Here is a 25,668-nt window from a genome sequence, read left to right on the forward strand (position 1 = left end):
AGCAACACTGAAACTAAACGAAAGGCTTTCACAACAATTTTGTTTGTTCTAGATGCGTGTCGGTGTTCTGGAGGAAAGAAACGGCAACACTACGGTAAATGTATTTGTGCTAGATTACCACACGCTTGGCTTTCTTCTTTTTTTTAATTAGATCTGCTAGAGTATCTCAAAAGTATACACCTTAGACAAGAAAACAAAGTGGTCGTTTTAAGCAGATGGTCGAGACTCTCTAAGCCTTTATGCAAATGAAGTTTAAAGGAAGTTCAGCTAATTCCTTGGATTGGCAGCAGCTTTCCAGTAGAACACACACAACACGCAAATACACACAGTGGCTTTAGGGTAGACACACTGTGCAGCTGAATGTCTTTTTTGTTTCTTTGAATTGGATGTCATCTTGGAGGGGAAGAGGTCAGAGATGACCGGTGTTGAGGGTTTAAATATAAGGGTTACAAATTCAGACACACAGATTCAGTAAAAGGACTAGATGTTACAATCCCTGACAATGCATTGCTTTAAATGGAGAAAATCTTGAGGGATGGCTGTTATGAGGAAAAGCAGCCCAGAAACATTACCAGCGGCACACATCGTTGTGTGCTTCAACTTTTGTTCTTTTACCCAAGAATCTGCCATTTTTCCTTGGCTAGGGATTAGAGATCTGATAAAAATTATTATACTGAAATTTGGGACACATCGTCAGTAGTGGACCTTGGATTCATCGGGTGTTTCGGCCATTCGTCACTGGACACCCTCATCCAAGGAAGCCCTGCCAGGGTTGATCAGGCCCTGGAGTGTGTCACTGATTTATGTTAAAATTGTTATTTCTCTTCTTCTTTCTGCTGTTTAGTTTTCTACAGTTTATTCTATCTATTCACTGCAACTGAGAAATACTTACCTCTTTAACATTTATGGAGACTCATTTCTTCAAAGGGACAGAAAAGGTGATAGAGAGAAGTAAGACAAGTAAGTAAGATAAGATAGGAGAGAGCAGAGAGGAGAGCCGGAAGGGGGGCGCCCGATCTGGCTTCCCACACCTCCCCGCTGGATCGGGCTGTACGAATGTGTACAGCGTACAAATGTATTCTTAACCCGGGAGAACCCATGGGGTCAAATTTGACCCCATGGGTTCTCCCGGGTTAATGGACCAGTTTCACTTTCTATGACATTGTTGCTTGCAGTGCAAAGTTAAGAGATAACAGTTGCTTGTCATAATAATCCACCATGAAGCAAAACACAGTTTATCCTTAATTATGAATGGACCGATTTCACTTTTGACATAAAGCCATAAAACAAAGGCATTCTATAAACATCTTAGAGCCAGTAAGCCCAACTCCAATCAATGGAAAAGCTTCAAAGAAGAAAAGACAGTTTTAACACAGACCCTACAAAAACTAGACCGAGCAAATTTAAGGCAAAGACAAGAAACAAACACATAAATTATTGGATATTCATTTAAATAAATTAAAATGTCATTAAAACCAGAATCAATGCTTTTTAGCCCGAAACAGAAAAAGCTGAGCGTCAGATTATTGGATTATTGGAAACTGAAAACAACTTGAAGAACTGAGAAGGATAAGAGTGACAACAACCTTAAATTGAGAGTGGTAAACACAGAAAGGCCTGGCAGGGTCAGTTCCCAGAACAACAAGAGAGGCAGACAGAAGATCTCAGGCAGAGGCAGAGAAAGAGGCAGAGGGCATATGGGTTTATTTGTGAAGAAAGAAGAACCTGGACAGGAGAAAGAGGTGCTTCTCTTATTAAAAACAAGGAGGTGTGAGTTTTTCTGCTTACCTTTTGAAGCTCTTTTGCTACATTACACTGCCCTCGAAGTCTTTACAGTCCATTACATGTGGTTTAGTCAGCTTCACAAATGCTGTTTTTATGAATCTGTAAAGACAGATTAGCAATAGTAGGCTTAAAATATGCACAACAGCAGCCCAAAATCATTTGACTGGGCATCTGTGATTTTCTGTTGGGTTGTATCAAAGCTTATATAGCAAGGCATGCATACCAAAATAAAAGCTAAGAACAATTCCTGCAAGTTGAAAATGAAACACAGTTGTCCACAGTTGTGAAATGGAATGGAGTACATCAGGAGCATAAAGAATATTTGAAATGGTTGTTATAAAAGTGAAAACTCTACACTCTATTTGGGCTTAAAAGACAGAGCAATTTTTGTTCTTCTGGATGAAAATACTTCAGTCATTTGGTAGTGGTGTTGTACTACTTAAATGAAGCATGAAGAGTTTCACCTAGAATATTCTGTCGGTGGATGTTTGCATGTTTGCAAAACAAGAAAAGTTTCTTTTTTTTTCAAATTAAAACTCTTAATAGCTTCTCGAAATAAGTTCTTGCAGAGGTTTTGAGCAAATAACTGACAAGTCTCCAGAATAAGAGGCCAACCTGTGCGCGACTGTGTCAACCGCTGCTAAAGACTCCTTCAAATGATTGCATAATTACTGAGTCTCAGGAACTCTGACACATCATAACATTTCATTCCCGCTTTTCACCCAGGATGGTGTTTGCATTATTCTCAGGAAAAGAACTAAAAACGTTATCTCAGGTTTACAGGTGCACATGAGGTCTCTTTGTTCTGTTTGTTTGGAAATGCATTTGTAAAGTACTTTAGCAAAATATCTCCAACCCAGTGCAAAGCATGTGCAGAGCAGCCCAGCTTGAACAGTGCGTGCAGCGTGCCTGGACTTGGAAGTTTTAAGAGATGCCAGGGATCAAAGTTGACTTATTGATCAGTTCTGGAGTAAGGCTAGGCTACAAGTATGGACAACCTTTTTTTTTCACCCAATAAAGACTCAGACATTGTGCAAAAAAGTGGTGCAGCAAATAAACACAATAGTTAAAAGAAGAAGGGAACAAAAGTCAATAAATCAGGTTAAACACAAACTTGTTGGAATGTCAATTAAATGGAATTTCACTTTTAAAAATATATTTATATTTAAGACAAATTAGCTCATTAGGAGTGTTCTCCAACAAACACCCATCCTATAACAGAAATGACAGTATTTCTCTAATTAAAGTCCACCCACTCAATAATAATCGTGATGAGTGAAAAATCTTTTAAAGATAGATTTGGCGTGTCGCAGAGAGCTCAGCTGCCTTAAACACACTTGATGTATTAGTTTTTTAATAAACACGCTGCCATTGATTTTTATTTGTGGCTCACGCAGAAATTTGTCTGTGTGCTCTGGGCTAAACGCATAAGTAAAATTAATTCTGTTTCACTGCATGGTGTTGTTTTTTATTGAGATGTACCCTTCTGACTCCCCTATGTGTTGGAGTGGGTGCATTCAAGGAGACACAGCTGAAAACCAGTTAAACTACAAAGAGGCCAGACAAGGTTCGATGTCTTTGAAAACTGCACTGATTAAGATTTATTTCCCAGCCCACACAAATCTATATTTCCCTTAACTGCCTGGGTGTAAATGCAAAAACTAAAGATTTTAAACCAATTTCCAAAATTGAGAAACACATGGCATATGAGTACTTCTACCTTTCCTTAGCTGTTCTAACTAAAGACAAGGGAGTATTCAATATGGCTAATAATCTTAGAATTAATAGGATGAAAGTCCTTGTTAGAAAAGTGCCTTTTTAAAAAATGTCGTCCACAGCCTCCCTTAAGCGCATAAGAACAGACTTCACATTTCAGTCTTCTTAATTAGAGAGTAGATTAATTTTTTTTTTTAACGAAGCAGTTTGCTTGGATCACTTATTAACCATGAAACACTATTACCCTGAAGTGTGCAATTACACTCAACTGGGTCATTAGAAAGTGTATATGTTACACCACTATTTGGATGACATGAGACTGCAGCCGTGGGTGTGCAATGAGCACGAAAAGCAAGAGCAAAGAGGTCTGATTTTCTTTTGTTTTCTGGTGGAAAACGGGGGAAATCCAGCAGACAACAAGAGAATTTCTTGGTGAGATAGCCCAACATAAAGCAATAAAGCGACACGGGAATTGCCTCAAAACATCCTGCAGTGGCCAAGTCGGAGTCCAAACCTCACTCCAATTAAGAACAGTGGCAGGAGTTGAAAATTGCCTTTTATTCACCATCCCCAGTGCAAGCTGACAGCTCCAGAGCAGTTTTACAAGGAATAATGTGGTGAAATGCTTGTCCAAAACCTCTAGCTGCAGTGAGTTCAAACTTTGAAGTGGTGAATAGCATGTTTACATAATTTTGTTTTATAACTGTGCTTAATTTGTATCATGTTATTAAGTTGTGAAGACGTTACATTAATTCATTTTCTTTTTCTCACTAAAAAAAAAAGCTTAATCACCTACCTTCTACCTTTTTTCCTACTTAGACTCACGTGTGTGTCACGTGTTTTTTTTCGACACATCTATAAAGTTGCTCCAGCTTTTCAAACTTAGCCTTTATTTGTTTATTAAATCGTTAATTTCTATTAATATTAGTATTTTTGTCCTGTCTTTATTATATTACATGTATCTATATTAATCAAAATATAATTGCAAAATGTTACCGATCGACGTTCCACGGATGTAGTTTTATTTTGGAGATCGTCACCGGAAGTGCGTTGTTGTATTCCCGCATTTTGACAATTTAAATTGATCGTGGAGCACTTACAGCCACCATGCACACGCCCGGGATCCCTACCTGTTATGCGATGTGTTATGCGATGGCACTGACAAAAAATATTTTCTCGTCTAATTTGTCTCGCTTTGCATTTTTTGTTTGACATTGCCGAGCCGGATTTCTTTTATTAATTTGTTTATTTTGCTCTAGAACTATATTTGTGGATGGGGAGCTGGCACTTTGCGGAGAAGGATTTAGCTGGAGCGCTTTTACGCATCTGAAATATTGGAGTGTCGTTGAAGATCCCATTTTACAACAATAAAGAAAGGAAAAATCTTCCCGTTGACGAGAAACTGTGCTTTATATGGGCTGCACGATGAAGTACGGACCGGTGGTTCTATCGGCTGGGCTTACAGGTTTGCTCAGTTTTTGCCTCCTCGCCGTAGCGATTGGGACTGATTATTGGTACATAATCGATGTGAACAAACCCAACTACACAGGTTCAGATGACCTGAGTTCCCATTCTGGACTGTGGAGAATTATTGAAGGTATGTCAGTTTAACTTCATCTTTAACGAGCTGCTATTGGGGTTTTTACAGCTGTGCGACTTGTTAAAAATCAGCCATCATATTCACATAACTTTTGCCCTGCGTCTCACAGAGGTAATTTTGAGAAGCCTCCTCAAAAAATTATAAAAGTTCATTCTGATTTGTGCAAATTTCAAATCTCAAACTAATAGAATCTCTTAATTTCACTCTAGTTACATGCAGTGCTGCAGAGTACAGCAGTCCCTCATTTAATCCTCATTGGTCTAATCTTAGGTGAACTTGATGCACGGAGAAGCTGATATCCCAGTGCCTTTATATTGGAAATGAGAGGCATGGGGATATTCTAAATGACGGACTACTCAAATTCTTGCAACATTACCCTGAATCCACTGAAATTCAATTTTCATGCAGTGAAATGAAGCCTGAAATGTTCTAATTGTGGAATACAGTTTGGGTAGGAAAATGTCTTTTAACAGTAGCAACTTTTACCCCACACATACCAGTTTCTGCAGCCACCTGCAGGAGAACACACAGGAGAGCTTGTGAAGGATGGTTTTGGCACAGCTGCAATATAATGTGCTTCCAGCTTGAGGTCCCGAATGTGTTCTATTTGTTTTGGGCGGCACCCACAGTTCATGCAATAAATGCCAAGTAATGATCCAACATGAAACTAATCAGGCAGTGCTCACCTGGAGATTCCCTAGCAAAAAGGGAAGCTATTATTTATTTTCTAATATTGTCTACTATTCCCACACTTAAAACCACATTGTTTCACATCTAAGAGCAATTTTGCAAAGTCCCAGGGCTCTGCCACTGGTCCTGTCATGTGTAACCTTTTCATTTGACATTTTCAGGAGCAAACTGGAGTTCAGTCACCCCCTCTTTCACAGCAAATATGTCCAACCTGACAGAGGCAGAAAGGCACCTTGTCGGTGAGTGGGTTCCTTGATCAAGTGATGCATTTTAAAATGGTAATGGTAGCCACACGGGAGTATGTTCTTGGCAGTGAGAATTAGAGGTCTGATTGGAAGCCCGAAACATCTGCATTTGCAAGATATGCTATGCAATTAATCACATTCTGCAAATTAACATGACGAGATTGGGGGGGGGGGGTTCCCCCCAAGTGTGTTTTTGTAACTGATCTTACTAGATAAAATCAGTTTTGTTAGGGTTTTCAGGAACACTTCCTGCTTGCAACGTTGACAAATAAAATGCAGTAATAAACTGTCCACTGTGGGAGAAGAACTCAGTGGAGTCTCTGCTAGTTGATTTCAGTACTGACAATGGGAACAAAAAATCAGCAGGACCCTGGATGATGGGAGTCAATTGGAAAATCGCTGATTTTAAAAAAATATGTTTATATTTTTTTCAAATGTGTGTGTTTGCAGGCTTGCACAAAGTAGTGGTCATTTTGTTGCCTCTCAGCCTGATCCTCCTGGTGTTTGGCTGGATCTTTGGACTTGTCAGCTCGTTGGCCTCCAGTCCAAAGTTGCTGGCTGCGTCAGCATCCTACTTTCTCCTCTGCAGTAAGTCCCCACAGAATTCCCTTTGTTTTCTTTTTCTGAGCCCGGATTCACACCGTGTGCTCTTGCTTGTTTATGTCGGCGTGCAAGACGCACAGCAAACGTGAAAACGCACGTGGGCGACACATCGTGGTCTTACAGGTACGTTGCGCGTGCATCTAAGAGACCCTGAGAAGCACGCTTTCAGCTGTTCTCTCTCACATCTGATTTGGTTGTGAGTAGAGGCTCTAGTAGTATCTAATTTCAGCCTTTATAGACAAACTGTGTGCTTGAGCTGGCCGATGGCCAATGAGAAAACGGTGATTATAGTTATGTAAATATTTTATCTTGAAGAAGACGAATCGGCAGCAACGTATTAAATATCTCTGTGCGGACATTAAAAATCCCATTCAGCTTAATTGAGTTGAGTTAGGTAATGATCTTTTCACACAGACTGTTATTAGAGTGGTGAAGATGGGGATTTAATGGTGAAAATAAGGATCCAAGGCACAGAGCACTTTTGGACTGCTGTGAGCAGCACTTCTGTCTCTCCTTTCGGTCTGTTTCTTAAATTTTGTGAATAAACGATAAACAGCGTGACTATCTCCATTCAGATGCAGACATAATGGCATGGTGAGAGGTGGTATGACGGCATCATGTGAGGCGCCACGTGCTAAAAGAACATTTTCACTCTACCATGTTGAAGTGTTTGGTTGGGAATAAAACTAGTTGTATGTCCAACCCAACTTAATCGGGTGCTAAATGCTCTTTAACTCGACATCCCTGACAGTGATGTCTGGCATGTCGAATTGAACCCACCCGAGAATAGTACGGGTAATTGTTTGGTGGATTGATAGCTAGTGAGTCCTGTTTCTTGTCCGCTCTATCCAGACAGCACATCTCTACAACTCCCAGTTGCGAGAGCATTAATTATAACTTTGGGCGGCGTACCGACTTGATTCTCCTAACACGGTTTGTAAAGGTGGGGTGGGGGGGTGGGGGTGGGGGGGTGATGTGTGAAAACAGCTTCAGTGTTTCCCAGTCACATTTGCATTAAATTAATCAGAATTGCAAGCTGGTTCCTGGTGAGCATGAACATAATTTTAGAAACCATACCACCAAACATTCTCAGCATGGGGACTGACGTAATTGATTGCAGCATGGAGGCTGATTGTTGATCACAATGAAGTGGCTCAAATTTACTGAAGAGCTTGTCATTGATTGAAAGATGCAGTCAGACTTCCTCCTGGAATTACCAGTGGGCGCTTTCTGATGTCATTTTCCATCTGTCCTTTTTTGCAGAAATTGGTTGCGATAAATTCTATTACGCAGAAAGTTGCTCTTATTAAGAGTCAAATCAGAAACGCTCTGCTAAAAATGTAAGTGCAAATGTGTCATAATCACGCACAAATCACACGTGATCTGCTTTTTTTTTTCCCCCCCTCCTTCCTTAAATGGCAGTGGAAGGGCCTGCTTTTGTCATCAATACTGTAACACAAATGGTTTTTTCCCCCCTTTAGTGAAGGGTTCAGCTGTTGAGCAGCTGCCATAAATATCCATCAAAGAATCCATTTGATTAGGTCTGAACTCAAGTGGAATGAGACTGAATCTCTTTTTGGTTGAAATTGAGGGTAAATGCGCAAATCTGTGACAGACAAAGGACTTATTATACAGTGTGCCATCTCTGCTGACATGCTCAACCTCCAATGTCACATAGAAACAGAGGTAATTTAATGCTTTCTATCGAATGTCCTGTCCACGTGGGTACTCAAGGAGACCCGCAAGCACTAAGCTCTGCCACTTTCAAAACCACTGATCATATAAAAGAAAAGAAAGCGGGTATAATGGATGTCTGTGTTATTGTGCTTTCTCCCCTTATTCGGTGCATTCGCAGTAACTACGAATTTTAAGTTTGATATTTTGGTAAAGGTCTTCGTAATCTCACTCGCAGCACTGATGAATCTCTTTGGATTTTTCAGAGGGGGCAACCTGCTATAAATATGAGCTATAGCAAAGCTGACATTTCTATCTCAGGCAATATGTAATAATGTCCTTCTTTAGCTGTTCAGCTCAAGGTTTAAAATAAAATAAAATAAATAAATAAATACATTCACTCCATTCACATGGTGGTATTTTAATTAGTATTGCTTTGTCAAGTAAGCTCAACAGATGTTTAGTAAATTCCTAGCGTGGCATCAGCGGTGTAACAGCATGAGTCTCACATAAAGTGGTGCACAGATAATGTACTGTACTTGGGAAATGCACACACTTTCTTTTTGCTGATGTGCAAATTAACCACAGTACATGCAAAGGAAGACCACAGCTGTGACTTTTTATTTGTTTTGGGGGTTTTTCTTCTGCATTTAAATCATCAGTAATTAACTAGATTTAATTGCAATTGACGACTGCTCAGACTGGTTTTCCCTCCCTCTGAGTCTGACTAAAGGTCGGCCTGAATTGCTTATTTAATGGCTCAATATTTTGAGGTGTTTTGAGGTTGACGTTTAATGATGTTATTCTTGTCGGCTCGCCTCTGTGGCAATTGTTATGTGGGACATTTCATCTGTCCGTTTGGGAACACAAGAAATCAAAAAATATTAGAAGCACACTTAAGGCCAGACTAAATTTGGAGCCGCCTTTGTGGGCACGTTTCCTGAGACTGATTTGAATTGGCCGGCGCTTTAAATTGGTGCACGTGAGCACGTTTATGTCTATATTATCTTAAACAGTCTACTGAGCAAAGCATGCGTTCGGGGGAAGTATTATTTGCTCATCAATGTGTCATTACTGTAATGACGTAACTGTAAAAGCCGATTAAGTGCGATGCATAAAGGTGATCATAGTGCTCAAGAGCTTTGTAATTTTCTTTCCCACTGACAGATCCGTTTCTCTGTTGCAGCTAAAAAGGGAATGTGTTAAAGTCTAATAAGGCCTTTGAGTTGATGAGCTGTCTGTCTGTGCTTCATCAGGTCTTTTCACCTTGTCTGGGGTTAGCGTCTACATCAAATACTCCAATCAGGCCATGGAGGAGTTCCAGCGAACTGTGCCCCCAGAGAATCTCGTCTATGTGAACGTGTCGTTTGGCTGGTCATTAGCCACAGCCTGGCTCTCCTACAGCCTGGAGGTGGCAACAGGCCTGCTGCTCATGCTGGCTGCCAGAATAACACAAATGAAGGGACATTATGACTCTGGTGTAGCCATTGCCATGTTATAGAGTGGCACATTCTGGTTTCTGAGTGAAACTAAAGAAAGCTTCAATTTTTATCGACTTGTTTTTATTTATTTGACTAAAACAGTTGGTCACACAGGCCAGGGGCCAGGAAGATGAACCATTCTGCAAGCTGGCTTTACAAAACTGCAACTGTAGACACAGATGCTGTTGAACATCTGCTTCATCATTGTTTTCAGAGGCTAGCTGTGAGGCCTTGTTATCCTCTTGGTAGGGCTGTGCGATATGACCAAAATCTCATATCCCGATATAAGACATCTATCGTCCGATAACGATATGAATCACAAAAATGTAACATTTTTTTTTTGTAAATTCTGTGAATCTCGGGCAGCTCGACTTGCGTGAAGTGTTTCCAGCTGGGCGTCATGTAGCTGGAGTCGAGTGTTTTTTAACCGATGCATGAAACATACATTTTTAGACATAAGTTGTAACGGCCGCCGTTTTCTTTGAGTATTTATTACACGGCGTGCTGCGGGGAAAAGCCTGTTCTAGCGTTTGAGTCTAAAGTTTATTTTTTAGCATCCGACGTCTCTTTTTTGCTTCTCATCCGTAAACTCTGCATACTCTTTCACGTGATACAATTTATTTTGAAAAGTCTCAACAGGATCTTGAGCTTTATTGTGAAAGGTTTATGTGGAAAATAAACAAGCGGACACGTGATGCGATGGATTTACCGTTGTTGTTGCTAACGACAACGCATAAAAACAGGTGCTTGTCCATCCATAGTGTGGTTATATTAAATATAAGAGAAAGAGAACTTCAAGAAATTAATAGAGCCACTACAGTGACCATCAAAACGATAAAAAAAAAATATTGCCGTAAACAGTTTATTTTTGCGACACCACGAAACAAACCATAGCGTAAAATTAAACGATAGACGTTTTTATATCGTCATCCGATATATATCGAACAGCCCTACCTCTTGGTAACATTTTCTTTCCATACCGTCCTTGTATTGTAGACCGTGATGTTGTAGAGTAAATCAAACCCAGACATGAAAACTAAGCTTACTCTTCCAAGTAGTTACTGTAAAGATTGGCAGTTTTATTTTCTTATTTATTTTTTTAAATGTGTTCACATGTTTCAGGCTCGGTACTGTATAATTTGGTAAGTTAAAGCTTTAAGCAAAGGACCAGTTATATTTTATGGTTTAATTGGTTTGATGCATGCACGATAAGACTTGAGAGGACTCGAATATGGTTTAGTGTATTTAAGCATGTGTGCATCAGTAGTGTCAATTACTTCATTCAAGTGGAAACGCTGCTGATTCTGCAAAAGTAAACCACCAGGCATTAAAAAGCCACCCGGGAGACTAGACAGTATCAGACTGTAGTTTCTATTATTTCTAATACTTTATAAAAGAATTACTGCTACACCGTTTCTCCAAATGCCAGGGGAAATTTGCTTTGCACAGCTTTTTGAAACCTCCAAAGAAATAATTTAGACGTCAAGTCATTTGGTGCTGAGAGTTTGACTAAAGCAACATCTAAATGTTAGTTTGTGCGTCTGTCTGAAACACTTCTGTAGCTAACCCACCAGTCCTTACATTAATCATGGAAATGAGGTTAAAGATAAATGCACTCCTGGGGCAACTGCAAGTTATTTTCAGCAGTAAAGAATATGTGCATGTGTCGCTGCCTGCTTTACTGTCGCCAATGACTCAATATTGTGAGATTCTGTCTGTTCTGGAAAGACTTTTCTCTGTAATTCAAATAAAGTGAACACTGTGAAAAACACAACATTAAGCATTTGCTGTAAGACTTTATGTTGTTGTCTTCTTCCCTTTTTTTTTTTTTTTTTTCTTTTTTAAAGCATTCATAACAGACCTTATGTGAAACATCAATCTGGCTTTTCTGCCACAGCTGCTCAGTTATGAAAACATAACTTGCAAACAGAATTAAAAAGGAGAATATTACCTGTGTTTTGAATAAAATTTCATAAATGTGTGACGATTTATGTGACAGTTTGATTATTTAAAGCCACATCTGTTGTTGTGAGGAAATTTGATCACTTTCTTGTGCGGAGTAAATCACAACTGAACACCGTAGGGCCAAAGAAAACTGTCTGTAAGTAACACAGAGGCTCCTTATGGCTTCATCTGGAGCAGGGATGAAGGGCACCCCTCAGCCTGAGTATGTCATCTGTCAGCAGTTGGTGGAGCCAAGGAAACGGAAGATGATCTTGGAAAACAAACTTCCATCCTGAATGAAATATGGCCTGTTTCAAAAGAGTGCTCATGCTTAACCAGAAACAGCAAGACTGTTTGCTGGACTTTGCTTTGTTAGACTCTTTTGCAGTGGGTTATTTCAAAGGAAAGAAATACAGTGTAATCAAAACTATTGTCGGCATGTCAGGTGGCATAAAGGCGACATGATTATAGGTGAGCTTTAAAATCTTGAATTTCCTGTTAGTGTACCTTCAAAAAAAAGCACAATAAACATCTATATATGCCAAATCGTTCACCACTATAGTTTTTATATATAATTAATGCTGTCCATCTTTGCTGAAGACACCCTCTCCAAAAAAGTTCAAAATTCTCTCAAGCATTTTGCGTCTTTTTTTTTTTTTTTTTGTCTTGAAGTTACTAGAATGTGGGCATCTGGTTTCTTTTGGTGGAGTCTGTGAATATAAATGAAGCCCCCAGACAGAAAAGGAAGAGCGTGGGGAGAGGAAAAAAACTACTGGATATAGAGATGGCCACAGAGGAATTCAGAGATGCCTGAACAATATGCTGCAACGCTGCTGTCCATAAAAGATGCATTCATTCATATGCAAAGCATCCTTGCAGAGTCAAATCTCTGTGTAATTGGTTATGATTATACAACGCAGACTCAGGATAGTTAGTACTTTACTAACATTTACTTTGATAATTGCTGGAACAGCAGAAATAATACACTGCTCAAAAAAGAATTAGGACAATTTTGCAAACACATCAGATCTCACTAGACAACAAATAATAATTCTGGATATCAATACTGATATGTATCATTTGGAGCGACGAGTACTGTGTTAGCAACAAAAGGATACCACTGACGACTTTGATGTAAAATGATAAGTCTCAACCTACACAGGGCTAAATTCAAAGACATCCCGAAAATCAAAGTGGAAAAAATAGATGCACCAAGCTCGCAACTCAAAATGGTACTCAGTAGTTTGTGTGGCCCCCATGTGCTGGACAATTAGTCCTAATGAGACAACGGATGGTGCCCTGGGAGAGGGGTGGTCTCCTCCAAAATCTGGACCAGGGCATCACTGAGCTCCTGGACTGTTTGAGGTGCAACCTGGCAGCGTCGGATGGACTGAAACATAATGTCCAAAGTTGTTATATTGGATTTAGTTCAGGTGAGCGTGGAGGCCAGTCAATGGTATCAATACCTTCATCCTTAAGGAACTGCCGCATGAGGCCAGGAAGAACTAAGGACACACTGCACCAACGCAGGGTCTGATAATACGTTTAAGGATTTCATTCTGGTACCTAATGGAGGTCAAGGTGCCTCGCCAGACCATCACTGATCCACCACCAAACTGGTCACACTGAACAATGCTACAGGCAGTTCAATAAGAAGAGATCGTTAGAAGGAATTGAACATGGTTTATTGATTTACAGAATTCAGTTTGCAGTTAAAGTCCCAGAGCCCATCACAGCAGAATGGAATCCCAGTAGTGACAGGGAACTGTCACTACTGGGACAGAGTCTAGATGCTGTTGGTGGAGATAAAGATGGAGACTTGAATTGAGCCTGAGTGACGGGAGAGGAGGTGATGTGGAGAAGATTGGTTTCACCAAGGCATCTGCAAGGAAGAATTACAGATGCACAGTGAGATTTAAAGTACGCGGCGTGAAGGCTGATTGGCCCGAAGGAGGCCACCAGAATGTCACAGATGTCACAATCAGCTCAAAACATGGGAAAGTGGAAGGGATGTAAAGCTTAGATTAGCCGCCAGCACCTGGGAAGCAGGCAGATGTGTGACTACAGATCTTCCTTATTGAAGTTACGCATCATGGAGAAGATCACAATGTTCTCCACAGCTTCTTTGGACCCATTCACGTCTGTCACATGTGCTCAGGACAAACCTGCTCTCATCTGTGAAAAGAATAGGGTGCCAGTGATGGACCTGCAAATTCTGGTAACCTCTGCTGCAGGCCCAAATAGACTCCGGGATACTGGGCAGTGTACAGGGCCCACAAGGTGATGTCTGGCGCTCAGGCCAACCTTGTGAAGTCAGTTTTTGATTGACCGGTCAGAGACATTCCCACCAGTGCCCTGCTGAAGCTTGTTTTGCAGGGCTCTGGTGCTCCTGAAACAGATATTGGTCCTGGTGAGGACCTTAAGGACCTTCTGATGCTCTGCTAATTTTTTTTATAGACACGTTCCCAGTATTGATTCATTGCAAAGAAATATAAACCATACAGGTTAAAAAGCTTCATTTTTGCTCAAATAGAAAATGTGTTTACAGTAAAACTCAAATGCATAAAACAACCTGAACTATCTGAAAGAAAACTCTAAAGGCTATTCATTATACTGCACATCCTCAGCTTTTAGCAGCCTACCTTCAACATAACTATAGGGTACCTGATAATAAGGGTCTTCCACTGGTTGCTTTCATAAACTGTGGCCCAAGGAAAAAAAGTGACGGCCATAACAAAATGCAATTTTGGCTAATAGTTTTGTAAGTGGAATTTTCAATCCCAGGATATGGACCTGCATTAAACACACCTCAAAATTATACAACTCGGCACTCTAATGGGTAAAGGAGGGCAGAAGGCTTCGCTCATGACAGAGATAGATGCTTAAGCATTAAAAGGTGTGCTTGCGTTTGCCTAAATGTGATTTGCAACATGATCTCATGTGCGTCGGCGAGTCAATCAAAACCCAAACCATGAAACATTGTGTCCACTCAGCTGTTTGTTTAGCAGCTACTGGACCAGTTTCAGATGATACAGAGAGCAGAAAGCTATAAAAGGGGGACCAAAGCACAGTGGCTCAGTCTTGCAACCCTCTTTTATATATTAGGGCTGCTGAAATTCCATTAAACTTTTATGGAACATAATAATTCAATCCGCACTGGCAGAAGAACGCCAAAGCTGGTGCAAATCCATTACTCTTCGGGTTGCGGCCTTGTCCTAGACAGAGTGCAATAATTTTGTCATAGACAACCTTTAGGCATTGAGTTTTAAGAATCCATTTTTTTTCCTAACAGAAATGCTTTCTTTGATCAAAAGCGAGGCTGTTTTCTAAAACTTTCAAATATATTATCAATCAGTAAATTTATCCCATTCAAGAAGTCCTTGTGTGAGATTGATTTGGCGTGTCTTTGTAAACATTTGTCATTGAAGTTCTGTTCTGGCCATGTTTTCAAGTTTAATCAGGCTTGTGTTTTTGTTTATGCCTACACAGTTTGGCAAAAGTTTCTGGCTAATATGACGTAGTTTCAACTATTTAGAAATTATAGGAAACATCTGAACCCACTACTCAGGGATCCAGGGGCTTATTTATGCAGGAAGTATTTTACTGGGATGGTTTCAGTCCACATATCCAATTAGAAGTAAGGATCACTGCCTATCTGCACAAAATTGTTCTGAATAATCAGCTTTATCTCACAATGAGGCTCTTCTATACAGATGAGAGTGGTTTGTCTAACAATACCTGTTCATAGGGCACGAGGGATCACTGAATGATTTGGGGGTTATGAAATTATGTGAATCATGTGCTACAACCCTCACAAACAATCACCAAATCTCAGCCTAAATTGACACCTATGGAAGGTTTTCTACTGAGGTGTTAGTCAACACAACACAGACAGTTCTGGGAGCAGGTGGTAGCCCAGCACCTTACTAAGACACCTTATTTACTGTTGCTGTGAACAGTGAAGTTTCCATAATATAGTACATATTTCCCAAATATAGCACGATAACTCAGGCACGGTGGTTAGCACTGTTGCTGCACAGCAAGAAGGTCCTGAGTTCAATTCCACCATCAGGCCGGGGTCTTTCTGTGTGGAGTTTGCATGTTCTCCTAGTGTTTGCGTGGGTTCCCTCCAGGTACTCCAGCTTCCTCCCACCGTCCAAAGACATGCACTTAGTGGGGATAGGTTAATTGGTTAATCCAAATTGCCCATAGGAGTGAATGTGAGCACAAATGGTTGTCTGTCCCTGTGTGTTAGCCCTGCAACAGACTGGCGACCTGTCCAGGGTGTACCCCGCCTCTCGCCCTATGACAGCTGGGATAGGCTCCAGCGCCCCCCGTGACCCTGAAAAGGGTAAGCGGAACCGAATGGATGGATGGAACTCAGACATAATGTAATCCAACCATAACAGTTATGTATTTTAAAGAAAGAGTAATTCAAAGAAAGATAGGAGACCATGTTGCACACAGGGGACAGGAGCTGTAAGACATAAATTAAACAGTTTCATCCATCGATTTCCCATGCTGTATGAAACTAGTGTGTTGTGCCTCTAGTCATTGCTTTCTTTCTGTAGTCTATCATTATAATGAATCTTCCACCCACTCTAATGTTACAGAACAGCGAATACATCACGAGTCAAGCACAGCAACAGTCTTACTCACTGGGTATAATACAGAGTCGTATTGTCGTACTGCTGGAGTGCCCTTGAAACGAAGCAAATTCGAGAACCGCACAGTGAAAAAAGGTCCAATTAACCAGCTGTGGAAGATTTAAAATGTATCAAACCATTTTTGTGACACGTGCAAGACTGGAGGAGAGTGTTTTTATTAGTAAATGTTCCTCCATGGTTTGCCAGCTGTTGTTAAGTGTCAACACATTAAACAAAGAAAAGAGAATAGAAAGTAACATACTATTAAAAACGACCACTGTGGTGGAAAAGAAGGGCATTATGCAGCTACGACCGTGTTTATTTATTTATTTTTCATTTCACATGGAGTAAAGATATTGAGCCACCACAATCGATCACATTCAGGGGTCCCCTGTAATTACAAGGGGGAGAAAAATGTTTTATGTGCCCAAACAAAGACCTCTCTTTGATATACAGCCTCAAGCTGTTAAGTGAAAGGACCCCAGCACAGACACCAAACTGTGGAGTCTGATTTGGTGCATTTTAAAGGAAAATAACAGACCCCTGAATAGAAGACAAGTGAGAGGCACTGCCCAGCCTTCAAATCTTAGGAATGCATTGTTACTCTTAGTTGTATGCTATGCTATATAATACAACACAAACCAGCCACTTTGTTAGGTACACCGTGCTAGAACCAGCTCACATATATATGATATGAAGCTCCCATTTCACCACATTCCAGGTGCTCTATTGTTTTAATAGAGCATGACTGTGGAGGTGCTTTTATAAGAGTGAAACATGATTTTTGATCTGTTATCCTGCTGGGAGCACATCAGAAGATGGGTACGGTGTGTGGCAAAAAAGAGGGATGGACATGGTGAGCAACAATACTCAGGTAGGCTGTGGTGTTTAAATATAATTTCCTTAGGGATTAATAAAGTATTTTGATTCTAATTCTGATTAAAGAAATTGGTACAAAGCACAAATCAAGACTCACCTGACCAGGCAGCATTTTTTCCAATTTGCTATTGTCTAGTTTTAATGACTTCCCTCAGTTTCCTGTTCTTAGTTGAAAGCTGATATGGTCTGGTGGTGCTGCTATAGCTGCTTACTAGTTTGATATGTTGTGCATTCAGAAATGCTTTGCATACCTTGATTGTAACAAGTGGTTATTTGAGTTCCTATTTAAGTTGCCTTCCACTCAGCTCAAAAAAGCCTGGCCTTTCTCTTCTGATTTCTGACATCAACAAGCTGCTCGTTTTCTCTTTCTCTGACTATTCTCTGTAAATCTTAGAATAAAATCAGAGTAAATCAAACCTTTTATGAAAAACTCTGTTGCCATCAACAACCATGCCACATCCAAAGCTACTTAAATCCCCTTGTGATGCTCAGTTTGAACTTCACAGGTTGTCTTTCCGATGTTTACGTCCTAAATGCACTGAGCTGCACAGGTGTACCTGATAATGTGGCCGGGAAACCAGGCTGAAATCAATCATGCTGCAGATTCTGCTCATTTAATCATATTTTTATGCATTCTGTTTGCAGGTCAGCAAAGGGTCTGGCTGATTAATTCTCCAACACTTCTTTCTTCACATTTTGATTCACCTCATCTTTCTTCTCCATCTGCTGCGGCCGCAATTTGAATCCGTAACTTCCTTGGACACCTTAACCACATTGCATTGCGTCATTCTAATGCTGCTACTGAGGGTGGGTGTATGTAGCAGATGTCACAGGATTGAGTGGACTCATAAACCGAGGAGGGACTCAATCCCTGGAGGAATGTTTTCTCTTACCAGGGAACCACTTGAAAAGTTAATTAGACCTGTCCCTTGTTCAGTCAGCGCCAAAAGTAATAGGATAATTTTAGAAACTGAAAAAACCATGGATCTCATTTTCATTTGTTCCCTAGGAAAAAAGAAAACGTCTTCTACTCAGGTAAGTGATAAAACTTGAGGGATTAGGATAAAGGCACATTGGCACAAAGAGAGTACAAATGAAGAAAAAGATGAATTGCTACTACTGAAAAACTGGTTTGGGGACTCAAGTTGATGCAAACTATAGTCATAAAGACTGAGACTTTTTTCAATTTAATGCACTAAAAACTCCAGCAATAAAAATTACATAACACGAGGAGGACTTTAAAACTGTAGCCTTGCCCCAAAGATTCCTTGTTCCAGTATTTTGTGTGAGGATCTATTTTATTTCATGTAACACCCATTCTATTAAACGTAGGGGTGTATCTCTAAATAAAAGTTTAGCATTTATCTTATACTGTGTGGCATAATCAAAACTGTAATTACTATCAACAGTAAAATCAAACAAATGTACTTTATCTTTGTGTATTTACTACATGCAACATACACATTTAAGTCACGAACAAAACTAAGCACACCCCATGCTTCACTTGTAGACCCACTTTTAACAGCAAGAAATTTAAGTTATTGCTTTCTGCACAACTTTATCAGTGTCTCACATCACGGTGGAGGAATTTGGCCCACTCTTCTTTATGATGTTGCTTCAGAGGCTTATGAGGATTTGTTTATGCACAGCTCTCTTAAAGCCCCACCCCAGCATTTCACTTGGATTGAGGTCTGGACCTTGACTGGACCAGTGCATTTCTGTAAACGCCGATCCTGATTGCAATAAAGCAGACTTGGCTTTTGGTTGGCCTAACTTTTGGCTTTCACCAGATGTGGTGCTGTGCCTTATTTCGAAAATATCTCCTTTTGTTGTTTGTTCAGATGCAACTTGTAGATGCAAATCTAAGATGTGCTGCTATGGGTTTTCTAAAGTAGAGGCTTTCTCCTGACAATTCTTCCAAATAATCCCTGTTCCTCTATTTGTACTGTCATCAATGCTAACATTTGACATGCTAACTGAGGCCTGTAGAGCATAAACATTTGCTGGGACATCCACTCCTGGGAAAATTGTGGCAGTGTATTAACACACAATGCACCAGTAAATTTCTGCCTTCATAAAGGTGTTCACACTTGATGAAAATCATCTTTTTCACATGACTGTATGTTTAGTGGATCTAGAAGAAGACGAATGTAAGACAAAATATTATAGTGAAAGATTAACCTTAATTACAGTGTTAATGTACAAAGTTAATAAGAGATGAATGAAATATTTAAGCAAACATCATGCTGTGATTCATGTAAATAACAGCTCTGAACCTATTCCATATTTGTCATATAGTGCACAGCGCTCAGTTCACATCATGTTAAATGACATGATAACAGTGGACAGTGCATATAATTGATTTAATAGCATTGTTTTCTTCAAATGCGTTGACAAGTCATCAAATGCTGTATAAAAGATGGTTGAAAAGCTCTAAAGGAATCAGGCTTAAACGGTACATCAAGTCACGGTCCGCAATCAAAGACCTGAATCTCATGTAATAGGACTGGCAGTTGTCTGATGAAGACTCTAAAAGTATGATTTCTACAATGAATACAATGATTGCAGTGAGTTGTAAGATGGCATCTGCCCGGTTAAAAAGCTGCTCAGTACCATCAGCCTCAACCCGAGAAAAATAGAGTTTAGAGGGAATAAGGAGAACATGGCACAAATGACTTTATTTTTCTTCAGCCTTTACCACTATCTCCCCAGCATTTCCCAACGTGCAGTATTTATTTCCGTGGACAAAGACAAATCGTTCCTGTCGAAGCCGAGTACAGTCTTATCTCCAGAGTGCAGCTTCCTTCAATGGAGCTGCCGTTCTACACTGCCAACAACAACAGTCCAATGGAGGCTAATAAGGTTAAATGAAGCCAACATATAATGCAAAATGGGCAAAAAGTAAATTGTCAGCAAGAGCCAGGCAGCATGTTCATGGCTGACTAGAAAATCATGCAGGGTAACTGCAGCCACTGTATGCCTGCCAGAGACATGGTAACCCAATAAACTATGATACATGCGGTCTTTAATTTGATTCTAGACACCACCTGATTCCTGACCACATTTTTTTTCACTGCTTATATAAATGTACAATGCTTTGGTCTGTGCAAGTAACTAACTAAATAAATAAATGAAATAAGCAAACACACAAACAGACACACACACACACACACATACACACTGGAATAAGCAGCAATCACTCCAGTAGATGCTGTAATTAAATCCCACTGTGTGACAGAGAAAACTGTGCAAGTCAATCAAAAGGTTAGAGATAAAAGCAAATCTGAATATAAGATTATAGCTTTTGGCCAGACTGAAAAAACAGAAAAGAGTTTTAGCAAAAATACAAGTCAATCATAAGAAAATCTATCCTTTGTCAAATGCACTAATCACCACATATTAATAATATTAATATTAATAACAATGAAAATATAAGCAGCTCTAATTTCTGTAAACACAACAGTTATTCTCCCTGGAAATACAGCAAGGTAAAAAATAAATAATAATAATAATAATAATAAATCAACAGGTGCATATATACTGTGTAACTGACAAACAGCGCATCTTGCACATCCTTTCCATGAGGTCCACCTTGGAGTGTTCAGGTCATCATTGTTTAAAGTCTCCACTTTGTTTGTGCTGTTCCACGTCTCTCTGCTGTATTTGCAGTACAGTTAAACCAGGGTGAAACTGAATTAAAGCAGCAAAGTCAAAGGTTGCTGAACCAAAACAATGAGCGAAACAAATCATACAATATAGGAAAGACGAGGTGCAGTTTAATAACATGACATAGTGGTGGATAAGCACAGAAGGGGTGGAGAAGAAGTGCTCAGTGCATCATGGGAAGCCCAACAGCAGCCTGAGCCTGCTGTTGGGCTTCCATTCCTGAGTTATGGGCCGCCATAACTAAGGAATGGGAGTATCATAATGCTTGGCCAACAAACTAGTAATTAACAAATGTGTAGCTGTGTCCCCTTCAGATCGGAGGGGTCACATTAGACAATAATACCAATAATGAAAAAATAAATGTGTTAAAAAAAAAAACCCAATAGTAGTAATAGATGTGCTCTTGTTGCTTCAATGTGATGAGCACAAGTTTGCTCAAGCTTTATCACAAACTCATTATGCATGCGCTAAGCCTGTAGGCCAGTAGTTAATCATCCAGATGGTCCCATAAACTGTCTGCAGCAGCCACACTGAGCCACCTCGTGGAAGAGCATCCTTTTATACACTAGGTGTCAGCATTTCCCCATTCTCTGTGTTTGTTACAGTGTACAGACACTACCCACACAAAAGCAGAGTCAAACAGACCTTCAGTATACTCTTACAAATTCAGCAGCAATACAGACTTTATTTATTTATTGCTTTACGTCAATGATTTTATTACATTTCTTTCTTTTGTGGAGAATTTTGTGAAGTTGCTTTATAAAATTAAGTGTTTTTTTGCACTTTTCTTTCTTTGCGATGCTTTATGCAAAGTTTGTAATTTTGTCACATATCAATAAGCTCCTTCATACTTGGTGGGTGGATGTACCACATTCACACATGACCGCCTTCTTTTCATACTGAAAGCCTTAAGTCAAACTTTCCACGTGTTCCAATGTACTACTCTCTTCTAGCATGGGCTGTACAAGCTGAAAGGGAATCTGTTACGAACTATTGTTTGCATGCATACCAATGAGACAATTACTCCTGGCTGGCATACGCTGTCATGCTTGTCATGTTATTCAAATAGCACCATGCTTCCAGTAAGGCCCAGCAGGGTGTGTGCCCTGGCAGTGTTTCCTGCTATTCTACTCCATTACAGTAAAACTTCTGTGCAGAGTCTGGTATCAGCACTTTGGAAAAAGCTTCCTCCACTGAAATCTATGCAAACACTTCTTGTCATTTTTAACCTGACTCCTTTGTATGAACAACTTCCTTGCATTTTGCATGCACATTCAGAAAAAAAACATCACCGTACTAGACCGATGAGTTCAGGTTCACCTGATCCAGCAGTGTAATGGCAGTAACAAGTGCAATAAATGTTTAGTGCACTCAAATGACCCTACATAAATTTTCTCTTCCTGCTTTTTTTGGAGAATTACAGGGAAATGGGTCTGTTTTGAATTGGAAACTGTTGGCTTCAAGGTTGGGGTTAATCCTGGTCTATTTTACCCGGGCTTCTTTGGAGGGGAAAAAAAAATCGTACTGGGGGTTTTCATTTGGATGATGTTAATTCCTGTGTCTTGTAAGAGAAAATAAAATCCTTTGTTTAGTGTTTCATGGAATGTCTTTTTGACCCATTTTTAATCTCTTCGTGTTGTGGCTGAACAAAGGCCCACATTATGGTCTCTTTGCTGTGTGCAGAGAGAACAGCGTCTCCCTCTGCAAACTGCTCTGAGTCACTTACTTTATGATAAATAAACAAACAATGGTGCAGTGTTTCCAAGAACTTATTTCTGTCCACTCATCTATAACATCTGTCCACTTCTCTGTCTGCTGAGTTCACTGTGGCTCAGCTGAGATGTGTGTTTGTTCCCATAGAAATGCTTCTGCAATAACATTCTGCAAAACATGCCTTTCAATCTGCCTGTTCCTTTGACCAGACGGTCCCACTGTAATTCCACAAAAGAGCCATTACAGCTCTCTCTTAAGCTTGCTGTACTGTTTTCAAAGATGAAGCAAAAGGCAAGCCAAAATGGGATGGACCAACATGAGCTCACTGCTAGTGTGCTGCCAACCCTATAGCCCTCCATACACACCAGAGTTCTATGGAAACCTTTCGCTCTCCTCCTTTCCTCTGTCTCTGCCATTCATCTTTAAATGTAACACCACAACCTGGAATTTGGATGTGATCACAGTTTTTGTTCAAGGGCAGCAGCCAGGTGTTAAAGCAATCATTTTTCCACCAGCTCTTACTTCATGTGTGCTCTTTATTTCTCTCTACTGACATTACATTCTCTTTTCCATTCTCCCTCTCTCTTCACATAAATCTGAGCCGTATAATTTGCTTGTTTTTTTGGTTTTTTTTGGAGGGCTTTGTTCTGTCTGTTCTTTTGAGCATTTGAATGATAGCTATTGGCAATTATTTCAGAGTGTGTTGCAGTCTGTCTAACAACTCTCTAAAAGTCCAATAGGTAAAGGTCAGAGTTCGGAGAAATTCCACTCACTCTCAGATCACAGTGATCCCACAGATATTTGTTTAAAGTTAATGATTAATCAGCTGACGTTCTGTTAAATTCATTTGGACACGGTGGTAACTTGTCATGATGATACTGAAACACCAGACCTGTTCTTGTCTGGTTACTGGGAAAGAGGAAGCAGTTGAGCTAATCTTTGATATTGTGTCACAGACAAAATTCCATGTTAGTTGGTGTTGTAAAGCAGAAATTCAGAATAAAATATGTAAAGTACAGCTGAAACTGTGCAGGCTTGTTGATCTTGAAATAAGCAGAAATGTGGTTGATAAAATGTCCGTTTAATATCAGTTCCCGATCAAAGGAGTTTCTGAGGAAGTTTTCAGAAAAGAGCATTGTTTATTTCTGCTACATCAGCCCCTGTTGACCGCAAACAGTGTCCGATGTTAACTTAATAACAGTGTCATACATTATGTAAATACCCAATATTATTCACGTAGGAATTTTTCAGGACGGGGGGTTAAGCTTACATTGTGGTGAAGATGCTCCTGTACTTTTAGCTATGTAAAATTGTTATAAAGTAGCTATTTATACAGCTTGTATAGTGGGTACCTCCATTTAATTTATCCCAGATGTATTTTATTTTATTACAACAGCTAGTTGATAAAAAAAAAGATTAATATAAAAAAGAAATTGTTAAATACAACAAATACATAACAGTTATTTTGAATAATTAGCATGATATATAAGCTAACACACTACAGAGGATGACCAGAACTGAAAACACTTAGAGACTACCACAGCAGACTGTGGTCTAACACTTAAAGATGTAAAATGTTGCTGCATTGGCCTTTTTTCTCCTTTTGAATAACCAAATCTACAGTTTTTAAATAAAAACTGGGTGGTATGAATGATTCTATATATAGCATTTAGAGTGGAAAAAGTATTTAACACCCTCCTGTGAGTTGATTAAAAATGGAACTGTCTCTCTGCTTGCTTGTCTGGCTGTTACCTGATCCACTCGTGCAGCCTGGTAGCTGCACACTCGATGGCATTACCTCAGACCAGAGGATCTTGGATTTCTCTAGGCAGAGCAAATGGACTCTTGCCCAGTCACTTTGCAACAGCAGAGCTTTCCATCAACTGCATCCCCACACAGTAATTTTAATAACCTCATACTAAAGAATAGTATGTGGCACTAATAAGTCAGTTTTGTTTTTTTTTAACTACAGGGTGGGCCATTTATATGGATACACCGTAATAACATGGGAATGATTGGTGATATTAAAGTTCTGTTTGTGGCACGTTAGTATATGTGAGAGGGCAAACTCCTCAAGATGGGTGGTGACCATCACCCATCTTGAGGAGTTTGCCATGTGGCCATTTAGAAGTCGGCCATCTTGGATACTACTTTTGTTTTTTCAATAGGAAGAGGGCCATGTGACACATCAAACTTATTGGTAATGTCACAAGAAAAACAATGGTGTGATTGGTTTCAATGTAACTTTATTCTTTCATGGGTTATTCACAAGTTTCTCTTCACAGCCATTGACATGTCGAAGAGGTTAACACGTGAGGAGCGGATCGAAATTGTGTTGATATCTGGTGAACGCAGTAACCGGGTCATTGCAGCAGATTTCAATGCAAGACATTGCATGAAATCTGCCCGGAACACCTCAATGCAAGACACCCTACGAGACCACCCATCTCCCATGCTACAGTTGTATCCAAGATGGCCGACTTCTAAATGGCCACCATGGTCTACACCCATTGTGAGGAGTTTGCCCCCTCACATATACTAATGTGCCACAAACAGGACTTTGATATCACCAACCATTCCCATGTTATTACGGTGTATCCATATAAATGGCCCACCCTGTACATATCTGATTTTTTTTTTTCTTAATGCACTGGCTATACCTACTTTTTCTGAGTGTTGTTCTTTTGCTGTTGGATTGAAAAGTAGTCTTTCAGAAGTCAGAAGTAGTAAATTCTGGATGAGTTTTCAGGCAACTATCCAACACTTTGGTATCACACTTTCTCTTTTGTTGCTCAGCCAGCAAGTTTCTGCAGCTACATTCTTAGTCTGCATGAAAGTCAATAGAGGTTTGTTTTTACAAAATAAAAAACCAGCCTGACTTATTTTGCGGGAAGAGGAAGCTATCATCTCAAACAAGTAAAACTAAATTTTCACAGCCTGTTGCAATATTGTTTTTTTGAGTGTAAAAAACAAAACTTGAATAATTTCTCAAATGAATAATACTGCCTGCTGACCCACATATTACT

The 25,668-nt window shown here is 39.8% G+C and overlaps 1 protein-coding gene across 2 annotated transcripts; it reads left to right on the forward strand.

Moving 5' to 3' along the window:
* The first annotated feature begins 4,549 nt into the window (after positions 1 to 4,549).
* LOC146520001 (transmembrane protein 235) lies at positions 4,550 to 25,668 on the forward strand. Of its 2 annotated transcripts, XM_085158007.1 has the most exons (5): positions 4,550 to 4,966; positions 5,051 to 5,098; positions 5,953 to 6,030; positions 6,487 to 6,624; positions 9,570 to 25,668. In XM_085158007.1, the coding sequence occupies exons 1-5, from the start codon at positions 4,915 to 4,917 to the stop codon at positions 9,812 to 9,814; spliced, it is 561 nt and encodes a 186-aa protein (XP_085014133.1). In that variant the 5' UTR covers positions 4,550 to 4,914; the 3' UTR covers positions 9,815 to 25,668. The 2 variants fall into 2 exon arrangements, with proteins under 2 accessions (XP_085014133.1, XP_085014132.1); XM_085158006.1 differs by having other exon boundaries at positions 4,557 to 5,098.

This window comes from Neolamprologus multifasciatus, chromosome 4, assembly GCF_963576455.1.
Source record: "Neolamprologus multifasciatus chromosome 4, fNeoMul1.2, whole genome shotgun sequence".
In the NCBI taxonomy this organism is placed as follows: Eukaryota; Metazoa; Chordata; class Actinopteri; order Cichliformes; family Cichlidae; genus Neolamprologus; species Neolamprologus multifasciatus.